At 38.2% G+C, this 12718-nt stretch overlaps 1 protein-coding gene across 3 annotated transcripts in view; it reads left to right on the top strand.

The window, feature by feature from the left end:
• The first annotated feature begins 348 nt into the window (after nt 1-348).
• The window catches only part of spag9b (sperm associated antigen 9b), a 64182-nt gene continuing 51812 nt past the window's right edge, over nt 349-12718 (top strand). For 2 of the 3 annotated variants that reach the window (XM_022667879.2, XM_022667877.2), the window contains exon 1: nt 349-965. In XM_022667879.2, coding sequence (XP_022523600.1) covers nt 666-965 — 300 coding nt within the window. In that variant the 5' untranslated portion in view covers nt 349-665. Of the gene's footprint in view, nt 966-4570; nt 4634-12718 lie in introns of those variants that run through there. The other variant, XM_049465169.1, reaches the window with a different exon arrangement.

The raw sequence follows: 12718 nt of genomic DNA, 5'->3' as shown, positions 1-12718 counted from the left end.
CAAATAATTATAAACATTGATGATAATTATTCACTTTCTAGCTAATGAGTGAGTGTGGGTTGTTGTTTAGGCTTCGTTTAGCTTGGCTACCTGTTGGACAGGTGTATCTATCTCTGTTTAACTTGAGTGTTTCAGGCAAATTCAGACAGATTAGGCGCTATTTATCTGCAGCTGTAGTTAGTAATTTTGATTGTATTGGTATTAAAAGATCATAACTGAGCTGTAGCAGAAGCACATGTGTAATTTAACTGAACTGATCTGCTCCTGTGTGTGAAAGTGAATGATAGGGTTTTTATAGATCCCGCTCTTCTGTCCCGCCCATCCCGCTGTTAGCGCGGGTGACGTCAGGCGGTGACGGTTTGGTCAACAACTCTTATGTTGGGACTGTACTTGGATCAACTCGGGAGGAATATCAGCGCTGAAACACAGTCTGCGGGGCTCCGCACAGCCTGCCGAGTCTCTCAGCGCGGTCGCTTCTACTTTCGGGAGGCGCTGGCGGACGTGGCTCGCTCTGCTGAGTCCGTTTTGGGTCTGGAAGTGAAGCCCGGAGCTGGAGAGTTGCCCGGCTAGCCGCGCTGCTGCTGCTGCTAGCTCCGGCTATCTTAAGTAGTTAGGCTAGCGGGCTGCTGCGCTCCGGGCGGGAGGGAGAGAGCGAGAGCGGGGAAATGGAGCTGGAGGACGGGGTCCTTTACCAGGAGGACACTGGCGGCTCGGCGATGATGTCCGAGCGGGTGTCCGGCTTGGCGAGCTCCATCTACCAGGAGTTCGAGCGGATGATCGGGAAGTACGACGAGGACGTGGTGAAGCAACTTATGCCGCTGGTGGTGGCTGTGCTGGAGAACTTGGACGCCGTGTTCGCGGAGAACCAGGAGCACGAAGTGGAGCTCGAGCTGCTAAAGGAGGACAACGAGCAGCTGGTGACTCAGTACGAGAGAGAGAAGGCGCTGAGGAAAGGCGTGGAGGAGGTGGGATTATTTAACGACCTTAACTACGTTATTTACAACTATGTTTACAACACTTTTGCAGTGGAAGTGTCCTTAAAGCCAGGCCAGCGTCGTCAGTATGTGAAACATAAGGTTGTTAAGCTGCTAAAGTAGTTCGAAACCTACTTCAGAAACTGTCAAAGTTTCCTCTGTCACGAGTTTGTTTGTTTTTAGTTTATAAAGCTAAGTTAGCTATTTAACTAATTAACTAAGTGCTTAATTAGTTGGGTTATTGCAGCTGTTAGTGTTAAACTGATTACCCTAAGGTAACGTTACTGTTTATTGAAGTTCAAACGCAGTTTACATGTTGTTTTATACTCCATGCAGTTCAAATAAAATTCACTTTTAATAGTTAACATATTTTATTAGCCTGGCTATTAACTGTAACTATCCACCTAGTAACAGTATTGTTTTTCAAAGTCTAGCCTAACTAACTAACTAACTCACTAACTAGTTAACTAACTGGGTGGTTCACAAACTTTATAGATCACGTAAGGTTACTACCAATGAACAAACTAAAACTAAAAGTACCAACAAGCCGTTTAACAGGAACATAAGTACCACACACATGCTTACACACAGAAAACTAGACATGTAATCCACACACATGAGCAGTTTGCCTGCTTTTGCAGTTTGCAAGTTAGTATGGTAAGTTGTTTGATCATTGGTTCCGGTTAAAAAAAGTGTTCCTAATGAGAGATCTCAGAAGGATTTAGACAGGGGAAAACAACAAAAGTGCCAAGCAGTGAACTACAGTATTTACTACCTTATTTAGCTGCTTATTGTTTTGGAAAAACTGTGGGAAAGTGTTGGTGTCTGGTAATATAGCATATCCTGTGTTCCACAGGGTTTTACTCTAGGGCCAATGAACCTGATGGCAATAATCATAAACTTTTAGTCCTGAGAGTGCAGGACTGAAGTGTAGGCTTACATACAAGTTATAATGGGTAAAGCCCTAAACACAGACAAATGTAATGTTAGGAAAATTACAGCTGAAAAAAAACTATATTTCAGTCTAAATTTTCTGAGGTCATCGAGTGCATCACCTTTAGATGCTTTGATTAATACAACTGGTACCCATACCACAGATTAAAAAACATTTACTAACCCTTTACTAAAGCTGTTTTACTAACCTAGCTAATAAACTCTGTCCACTCAGTAAGAGTTTAGTTTTTCAAGACCTAACTCACTAACTCTCAAAAAGGCTTAATTAACCCACTATGGCACAGTGTTGCCCTCAGGCAACAAACCAAAATTTGATTATTAGCTACACCTTTCTAATCCATACCTTATTTATTTACTTTCTCATCTTACTTGCTTATCTTTAGTATACTGTTACATGGCATTAGGGCTGTGAGGTTAATCATATTCATTTTATTAATCAAATTACTGTTTTATTGCAAAATGGGATAATCGAGATTGTACGTCTTTACATATAGAAGCAGTCAGAGGACATGTCAGTATAAAGTCTTGTGTTTCTGTCAGAAGCCTGTAAAGAACTCTTATGTGACTGATTTTTACATTTTACACTTTTCCTTTACTGAAATACAAGAAGGTTTTGTTTGCTCTCTATGTAACAATAGTTCTTCCAGGAAACAATAGTCTCACAGTTGAAAATCTAACATAGCTGTCGTATAGCTAGAGTCTCTTGTCATTTCCCTCAGGATGTGTCAAGTCAGCTTTAGAGTGAAAAAGGAACCGTTCTGCTCAGCTTGCAGGTGTCTTCATGGTTCATGTCCTGTAGCTTTCAAACACACACAAACACAACTAAAACAAGACAAGCTACTTAAAACAATTAAGGCACACCCAAGATAACATGCAAGCCCTTTCATGTTCAAACAGCTTACATTACTGTTTTAATGTGAGAACAATTTGCATACAACAGGGCTGCTTGTTACCTAATGCTACTTTTGGCCAACCCTAGGGCATTAGCTGTAATGCTAATGCTAATGGAAACTAGTAAAGGAAATTATGGATTATGGAAATTAGGGAAATTATGAATGCAGTATCTTTGTTTTCTCAACGCTTCCTACCAGTGTCCATGGGACTGAACAGATGACCTTCTCTAACCTTTGACCAAACGTCTTTAAGCAGCTGTTGCCCAGAGTGCACATATCTTAGGATGTGTACAAATTTCAGACTACATACAATTCCAGGTCAGGGGTGGGAAATTCATTTTCCCAAGGGTCCACATGTTAACCTGTGACTGTTTTGTAAATATGGACCCACAGACTGGTTTCAATTTGGCTTAACGTTGCTTTTATCTCTTTAAAAAATGCAGTAATTATTAGGGAGGCACTGCTATTAAATAACATATTGCATTATATATTACATATCTGCATTATATATTACATATTGCTTACAGCGTGTGTAGGTATAACTTTATAACTTTAAAACTTATAAAAACTAGTAAAAAACTAACTGGAATCAATATATTTTAAAGTAATGTTGGACAATTGTAGTAGCGTGGCCCTTTTTCAGTATACAATAAATACTTAAGCAAGTATTATTTTAAAATATTGGCCACATCGACCAATTCAGAAGATTAAAGAAAAAATAAATATTTGCAGATACTGATATTATTCCGATATCATTGTGCATCCCTTATAACTATATGGTTTTGATAAGCTGTTACTGATAATAATAAATGGTATAATTAGGTAATGAGAACAATGTTCAGGTATTTGCAGTAAAAATCAGAAATACATTCACATAATACAAAGTACTATGGCTATTTGCTTTGTAGTCTTATTATCTTGTAGTCTCACTTATTCATATTCAGTGAAAGAAATCTAGTATGTTTTGAGCTTGAACAAGTGCAAGTTCTTCTGCCACAATTGCCGCTTAAATTGTTATCTGCATGTGCATAGCTGTTCCCTTTTTGTTTTGCAATACTCTGCAGGAAAACAGCATCAGTCATAAACACACTCAGAAATCAACTTATTCTAATTATTCTTCATAGATATCGGAGTATACTCAACTTGAACACTTGTATGTTTCATACTATATATTCAAAAGCTAACAAGAATTGCCAACTATAATGCAATTGGGGAAACAACACAATAATGGTAAGTAAGTATTCTTAACAGCAAGGACTGGCTCCAATCCTGGGCTTGAAGGATCCTGATGTTCAGATTTACCCTGCTCCTGACATATCAGATACCACTAGTGTGAATGACCGGGTGTCCTTCAGGACCAGGGTTGGGAATCCCTTTCTTAGAGACAGTTTTTACACACATTGAATAAGTTTAAGAATGTGAAATTAATGGCTTGGGAATTTTGAACCAAAGACATTGCTCCACAGAATCTATGGTCTTTCATCATTTTGTTTACATTGTTTACATCATTTTTGTTTACATCTACACAGCTGAATGTGTCAGTTTGGTAAACACATTTATCAGAACCACTAAGCACTAATGCTCTAAAGCAGTGTTTTTCAACCCTGGAGACCCTATGTCCTACACATTTTAGTGGCTTTCTGCTCCATCAAAACCTGCAACTCAGAATGGCTTGTTCATTAGCTAATTGTGAGGATCAGGTTTTTTTGGAGCAGGGTAAACTCTGAACTTTGCAGGGCTCTAAACAAAACTGTGCAGTGATGTTTGTCTCAGTACGAGAGAGAGAAGGCGCTGAGGAAAGGCGTGGAGGAGGTGGGATTATTTAACGACCTTAACTACGTTATTTACAACTATATTTACAACACTTCTGCAGTGGAAGTGTCCTTAAAGGTAGGCCAGCGTCATCAGTAGGTGAAACATAACGTTGTTAAGCTGCTAAAGTAGTTCGAAACCTACTTCAGAAACTGTCAAAGTTTCCTCTGTCACGAGTTTGTTTGTTTTTAGTTTATAAAGCTAAGTTAGTTATTTAACTAATTAACTAAGTGGCTAATTAGTTGGGTTATTGCAGCTGTTGGTGTTAAACTGATTACCCTAAGGTAACGTTACTGTTTATTGAAGTTCAAACGTATGATTTGCAGGGCTCTAAACAAAACTGTGCAGTGACGTTTGTCTATGTCTAGTTTAGTAAGTCATAATGCACAGTGGCGAACTGAATGAAGTCGTAGTGATAGTGTGTTGTCGTCACCGGGCACTGGTTGTGCAGATGCAGCAGTAATAGATACTTAAACACTCACTCTTGCTGTATTAGAGCAGGAAGTCTAATCACTTTGGTCACTACAGACACGAGAGTCAGGCTTACTCAAATGTAATTATCCACATTGTCTGGGACAGAGTGACTATAAAAGAGTGTGTTGTGGTTATCTGCTGGACATGTGCTGCATAGTGTAGTGTTGTCTGTCAGGGTGCTGCTATACATATATATAGTGAGAACAAATACTACATTCATGTTAATTTTTATTCTCTACTCATAAATGTTTAAATTGAATCCTGTGTTCTGTGTATAGTTGCATCTCTAGACACCAGGCAGAGTATTCCTGTCCAGACAGTGTTATAAGTTTCCGTGGTGTGGATATTAGACATTATATGCTTTTTTTAATACCCATCAGACATATGCTTTCACCACCACTGTGAACAATTATAATTTAGGAAGCTTCTCCACAATCACACAATTTTTATGAAGTGTGAAACCACCAGAAATAAATTTGTTCACATCTTTATGACTGAATTCCACAGAAAATTTGGAAAGGTGCACACTTAGATAAACCGAATACAGAAAGTCAGATACAACAAATACTTAGTCTTTTGCTAACCTTAAAGAACTATGTTTTTTAATGCACGTTTAAACAATTTAGACCCTGAATGTTTCAGAAAGACTCTAGGACTGTGCTCCATCTGTGTGAAGAAGACTCGTGTCTCGTGCTCCCCCTGCAGATTATTTTCTGTGGATTGTTAAATCATTCAGGTCACCGTCCGCTCTGAGCGCACTGCTCAACAGTCAGTCACTTGTTCTGAAATCCACAGAGACACCGTGATCAACTGAGACCCACCAGCCATACACTGCCTTCCTTCTGTGTGGAACTCTCCGGCCCATCCTCCTTTATATGCCTGGCCCTGTGTGTGATGCTCACCGCCAAGTGAAAGTGCTCCCCTTCCTCCTGAAGCTGGGGTATCTTACAGGTCACATGCTGCTTTGTTCAGACTAACTGAAGTGAAAAGATGGCATGTGAGCCAGTCTTAGGGTTTACCTCTAGGCATTGTGTTGGCTTTGCTGGCTGGTACGCTGGTACACCGTCTTGAGTGTCATATATTTTGCCCTGAGTATCATATGGGCTGTTGCCAGCAGCGATGGTACGCTGCGTTTCTTGTCTGTTGTGTTTTGTTAATAACCGCTAAATGTCATGTGCACACAAGCAAGAGAAAACAGAGGTCTAGTATAACAAGTTCTAAAAAGGTGTGTGTAGACCGTGACTGCAGTGTAGAAAACTACAACAAATGACTTTAGTTATTTCTTGTTTTGGGTTTTTATCATTGTTTGTTTAAAATGTGTGAACAAAAAATAATAGGTGTCAGATTTTTTTTTTGACAGCTAATCTGAGAGTATTGCTCACAAGTTATTTACTATATTGGGAAATTAATGAAGAGAGGAAAAAGCCATGATACCCCACTAGTAGGATCTTACAAACACTATCATAGCCCTTGAATAAGAAAAAATATATATTGGAATGTATAAGAATTTTTTAAAAGTAATAGATTTCATTGTTTATTTATTTACGGTTGCATCATTGGTCTGACCATTATCTAAGTCACAATTCTATAATGCTATTAAATACAATCTAACTAAACTAATAACACACAACATTATTGAGCAAATGGAATAAACATTCACAGCACGGGATAGAAAAAGTAAACTTTTAATTTTTTCATAAACTGTAGATCACAGATTTGCACAACAACGAATAAAATTGGGTTCCTCCCTGAAAATTCACTTATTTCTGGGATAATAATGTCTGATAAATTTTGTCATTTAGAAAGTATAGGCATGTCCAACACTCTAGAAGTAAGTGTTGACTGGTTCATGTTGCCTAGCCTTATGAATTCATTATCACCATTTTTTTTTCTTGGAGTGATTACAATACTTAATCCAATATTTAATTACAATACAATACATTATTTCATACCTTTTAATGGTTTATGAGTGAAAATTAGATATACTAACTATAATTTAACTCAATTTCGAGTTAATGTTAATGTGACAACCTGTGTACAACTGAACGAGTTAACACTTAACTGTTAGACAAGCACACCTTTGTGTGAACTGGTAAAGGGCATCCCATGATTTCCGGGTGTCTTTAGGCATTTAACCCATTAGCTGATGTGTAACTGCACATGTCCTTGTGGAACTGCATTAGATAAATAGCAGAGATGTCGTCATTCAGACATACTTCTATTCAATCAATGTGTAGTTCTACTAATTTCCACAAATTATGATTCAAAACCCACTATAAATGATTCAATACCTACTATAAATGATTCTGTGTCTACTACAAATGATTTAGTAATGGCTATAAATAATTCAGTAATTGCTATAAATGATTTATCATCTAGTATGAATGATTCTGTTACTACAGTGTATAAACAAGTATTGAGGTTTTTTTTTTGTTTTATGCCATCACGTTTTAAATATATGAGCTCATGCTGTTTGGCCCATCCAAGTCCTGATTAGGAAAAATTTAGGTGAATTGTCAGACTCCACGTTAGGAACCTTGGTGTGACTTTCGACGTTCGACAGCCAGGTAAACTCAATGTTTTAAAAAGATAAAAAAAGTTTTTATCATGCCAGTTTTAACCTCTGTTCACTGTCTCTCAGTTTGCTACAGGGTCCAGTTTAAAATCCTTTTATTTGTTTTTAAGGCTCTGCGCGGGCTTGCACCATTATACATTACTGAGTTACTAGAACCTCTCTTCCATTCAAGGTCTTTGAGGTTGCTCCAGGCTACCACTGGACATTAGCCCACTCTAATTCATTTTTTTAAAACGATGCTGAAAACGTATTTTTATCGTTGCAGGTTTTTTTTTTTTTTTTAAATCTACTTAATGTTTTGTGGTGTGTTATGTTTTTTTTTCTCTTGGATTGTAATTGTACAGCACTTTGGTTTTAAATGTGCTTTATGAATACATTTTACTTACTTAAGATGGGTCCGTTTCAGCAGCTCTGATATCAGGTCTGAAACTTATCGCAGTTACTGATTCATGCAGAGTGTTGGTAACTTTGACACACTATGCACTTCAACTCTGCTTGTTTGGTCTGTTGAAAGCTTTCAGATTTCAGCAGTTGTGCATCCCTTTCTTGTCCTTCAGTGTAGTGTGTAATTTATAATGCCACACAGCTATGCCAACTGTTAACAGTGTGCACCTGACGCTCTAGACGCTGAGAGGAAATGTCGGGGAAGGGCCAGGAATGTGCCGGGAAGAAGGACTTCCTGAGTTCCTTGTTTCACTGAGGATATTTCTTGGACTGATTTTTTTTGTTCTCTTTTCCTGTAGTTGCATCACAAGATCTCTAGGGTCATTCTTTGGAGTGATCTTTAACATGTGTTGCTAAACTCAGTTTTTTTAGTAAACATGATCTACTTAGTCGTTAGCCATCCAGCTAACAGAATTAAAATATGCTAAAAGCTGCTACAAAAAGTGTTAACAAACTGGGGTATTTGCTAAAGGGTCTGTTACTGGCCAAGACCATTGCCTTGCCCCTTTCCTCTCTTTTCTTGTGTTTTGAAACTGTAAAAGATTGAATTAAATAATTCAATAATAATAATGATTTTGCCAAATATCGTAAAGAAATGTTTCTTTTAACTTTATTCCTTCTGGAAAAGCAGCTTCATCCAGAGAGTAAGCCTTACCTGAAAGAAATTTCCACTGGTGATTCATTATTGGCATTGCGGTTTACTTCAAGATTAGACTTAATCCATGTCTGGCAAGTCAAACCCTGCACTCTTAAAAATAAAGGTGATGCAAGTGATTCTTTGTATGATCCCACGAATAACCATTACTTTATCTTTTCTGAAGAACCACATTTTTAAAGGAAATATATGTGCAGTGAATCCTTAAATAGCTTAGTGTGCTTTCCAGATTTTTCCTGAAGTCAGTGATGCAACTGTGTTTCTGAAATTGGCGGAAAGTGTATGCTATAGAACAGGTGTTATCTGCCTCTGGTAGATGCATCATGGAAAATAAGAACAGTATCAATATTATCAATATATTTTTTTGTATCAAGCAAGTTGTACCATGATGTGTATGATTCAGTTTCATTTATTTGACAAGGCATATTCTGTGATGTGACTATTGCATTTGCAGACATTGTGATGCCAATAAGGAGTGCACGATATATTGTTTAAGCATAGTCATCTCAATGTGTGCATGTGCAATAGTAACATTGCAGTATGTGTGATGTCACTTAAGATAATTAAATCAAACACGTCATGTTGCAATTTTTTTTATTCTTGACACAAGAAGTAGATACACAGCGCTGTCTCTGTGTCTGTGTAAGTGATAGGCTCCTGCTGCCTGCACAAGAAGCACAAGGGTGGGGGCGGTTGAGGACAGGAGTAAACACAGGGTAACCGCATGGCCATCCATCCACTTGTAACTGCACGTGTCGAAAGCAAATTCACGCTTCTAATGCTGGAAAAATGCTCTTGTTTACCTTTTAAAAAGCATTTTACATGCCTGATTAACTGTTGTTTTGCTGTTTTCCTTGAGTTTTAAGTGCAAGGTGCTGACTCTTGATCAGTCCGGAAGCGAGACAGCACCCGGGTGGGGGCGGGGCTTGTGAGTTCATGGGCCTTGTATTGTTTAATATTGCGATATATATTGCAGAAAAAAAATAACATTTGCAATGTAATTTTTTTTCCAATATCATGCAGCCCTTATGCCAATGCTGAAACAATATATTGTGCAGCTTCAGTCCAGAACTTCAGATTGATCTGAATTTAAAAAGTCAGGTGTAAAAGGTACTGCAACACATAGTCTGAACCAACCAAAGAACCAAAATTTGGTCTGACCTAAAGAGGTTGTCTCGGTCCAGATTACTTAAACTATGCTCTTTTTCATTTGCAGTGTGAAAATGCTTTTCTTGGTGGTTCAGACTTTCGGGCAAATTGCATGAAGCTGAGGCAGTCTATCACCCTTAAACCCTTAAAGCACTTAAAGAACCTTCACTTGATTCAAATGCTTATTTTAAGTTTCAGTCTTTAACACACACACTTTTTATTCTATGGAATCACTCAAAGAGACATTTGTATCTCTTTTATTGTAGAGAGTGTGATCAATTGAAATTACTATGTGGTCACAAACTATAAACAAGCTGCAGCAGTTGTAGTTCAGCATTTTATAATCTTTATTGCAGTGAGACCAGAACAATCACTGCTATTAATACCTTGTCAAGTGTTTAAGAATCAAACCCTGAAACGGAACACTCTTAACTTTCTGGCATGGTGGTCATGAGCTATGGCTTTGAGCCCCAAACCAAGCCAAGTAAAGACGCAGTTCACTTGAAGTGAGCTCTATCAATAGAGTAGCGCTACAGTGCCGCTTCTGTATCTGAGGGGGCACAATGGGGGCATTATGTGTGAAAGGGAGCCCTGAGCAAGCCGCTTTTCCTCTGCAGCGCTGTCATATGAGCGCTATCCTACGGATCATATGATGAGCAAGAGATAGAGATAGAGAGAGAGATAGAGAGAGAGATAGAGATAGAGAGATAGAGAGAGAGAGATAGAGAGAGATAGAGAGAGAGAGATAGAGAGAGAGAGATAGAGAGAGAGAGATAGAGAGAGAGAGATAGAGAGAGAGAGATAGAGAGAGAAGGAAAAACACACATGCTCACACACACCACCACTCATTCACAAGGTGCTGACAGTGGTGAGACATAGGAAGATTAAGGAAGATTCATTTTCACACACAGTTGCCTAATTATTATAGCTGAAGCTGTTCATCACATTTAGACAGAGGTAATCAGCTTGTAGTTTGTAAAGACTCTAATACAGTATATATAGTTTAAACGTACTAGACCAGTTTGAGTAGTATGTGTATTGTCAGAAATTTCTGCAAAATGCAGACCAATGTTGTAGTAGTAGTTTAGAAACATTACTTATTCACGTAACACTCTAAAAATATAGGTGCAGTAAAGTTTGTTTGAGTGATGCCATAGAAGAACCCATTTTGGTTAAAAAGGTCTGCGCTGTTTGCTTGGTTGTATGGTTAGCAGTGTTTATTAGCTCTGTTGTGTTCTGATATTCACTGTTCTGTACTAAGTGATGTACTTTTGACAGGTGTTAGCAGTCTACCTGCTTCACAGTGCACCTAAGACTTACACTAGCTTGACCATACTTAATATGAAGATTCCTAAATTGGATGCAAAATATAGACTATGTAGGAAAACAGTGTACTAGACAACCATGTGTACAATATCGTACAGGCGTAAGTAAAGGCAGCACAATATACCGTTTCTGCAATGTACCCATGTGCAAAAGTCACATACAGGACATGCAATGTTTTGTGCAAAATCAAATTACTGCATGATACAAAAAAAAATCTTTCATATTTCATGATGTGTTGGATTTTTGGCTTTTAGCAAAATTAGTTAATTTTTAAATTTAGCAGAACAACAAAATTTCGTAATGCTTTTTTTCCCCCCAATATTTTGCAGCTCAACCATAACTACAGTAGAACATTAGATCAATACCATTAGCTCTACCAAAAAATACAGTGCATTTACTTTGTGCTCAGTTCATAAGCTTTGACCTAATCTTTCGTTGGCTGAGGCACTATTTTGGCTTTTCCTAATTGATCCTTTAAATCTCTGCAAATGTCTTTAGGAGTAAGACCCCACCACATGGCTCCCACAGAGCTAATGCTCTTATTAGATTTTTGTACAGTTAATTGCTACAGTCCTAAGTCAGTGGCTTTTCTGGCCAGTTTTGCTTGTTGCACACTAACCCCCTTAATCCGTATTTGAATTTTTTTCTGTTTGAAGCAAAACACAAACGTGTCATGTTGCTGGGGCATGGAATGCTTCTAATTTGCAAGCATGCTAAATTGAATGTTGAGAGCTACAATTTCAGTAGAGAATCTGCAGTCTGAAATTCATGAAATCAGTTTCTGCCCACTCAGAAGTAACACAAAGCTCACTTGGGTTGTTTTGTTGCAGATACAGTAAAACAGTGCAGTTCTATGATGAATTATTTAGTTTTTTTTATAAATTTTCTAATTTTATTTTCATGGCTTATTTGTGTAATATTTGTCCCTTGTTGTGAACTTCCTATAACGGAGGGTTCAGCTGCACTGTGCACTAATGGCTAAAGGCATCAGGGCCACAGAGCCTGTGTATGAGGATATGGGGACTGTGGGCTTTATGATCATAAGATGCCTCACACAGATGCTTATTGTGCGTCACGCGTCTTTGAAGTAACAGCCCATGGCAGAAAAGCTTTCTGTCATTAACTAAACTGAATAAACTGTAGAATGCACTTATTCTTTCTCTCTGGAGATCTGTTTTTCAGGTGATGATAATACTTTAGTCAGCTGCCCTGTTGGGAGATTGTATCAGGATATAAAGAGTTGAGCTGAAGGGTTCTTCAGATGTTAGATTGCATTTGTTGTGCACCTGAGTCCATATGACTTGTTGGTGATGGAAATGTAATATTCTAGAGCCCCATTATAGGGTCACAGGCTTTAACCTTTCATTTAAAGTTTGTTTAAGGTTTGGAGGGTGTTAGCTTGGATGCTAACTGTTTTCTAAGATTGTGTGTTACTGTGCTGGTTAGATATGATAAGTTCTGC

This window comes from Astyanax mexicanus, chromosome 15 (assembly GCF_023375975.1).
Source record: "Astyanax mexicanus isolate ESR-SI-001 chromosome 15, AstMex3_surface, whole genome shotgun sequence".
NCBI classification, from domain to species: domain Eukaryota; kingdom Metazoa; phylum Chordata; class Actinopteri; order Characiformes; family Acestrorhamphidae; genus Astyanax; species Astyanax mexicanus.
This window is presented reverse-complemented; position numbering and strand designations above follow the sequence as displayed.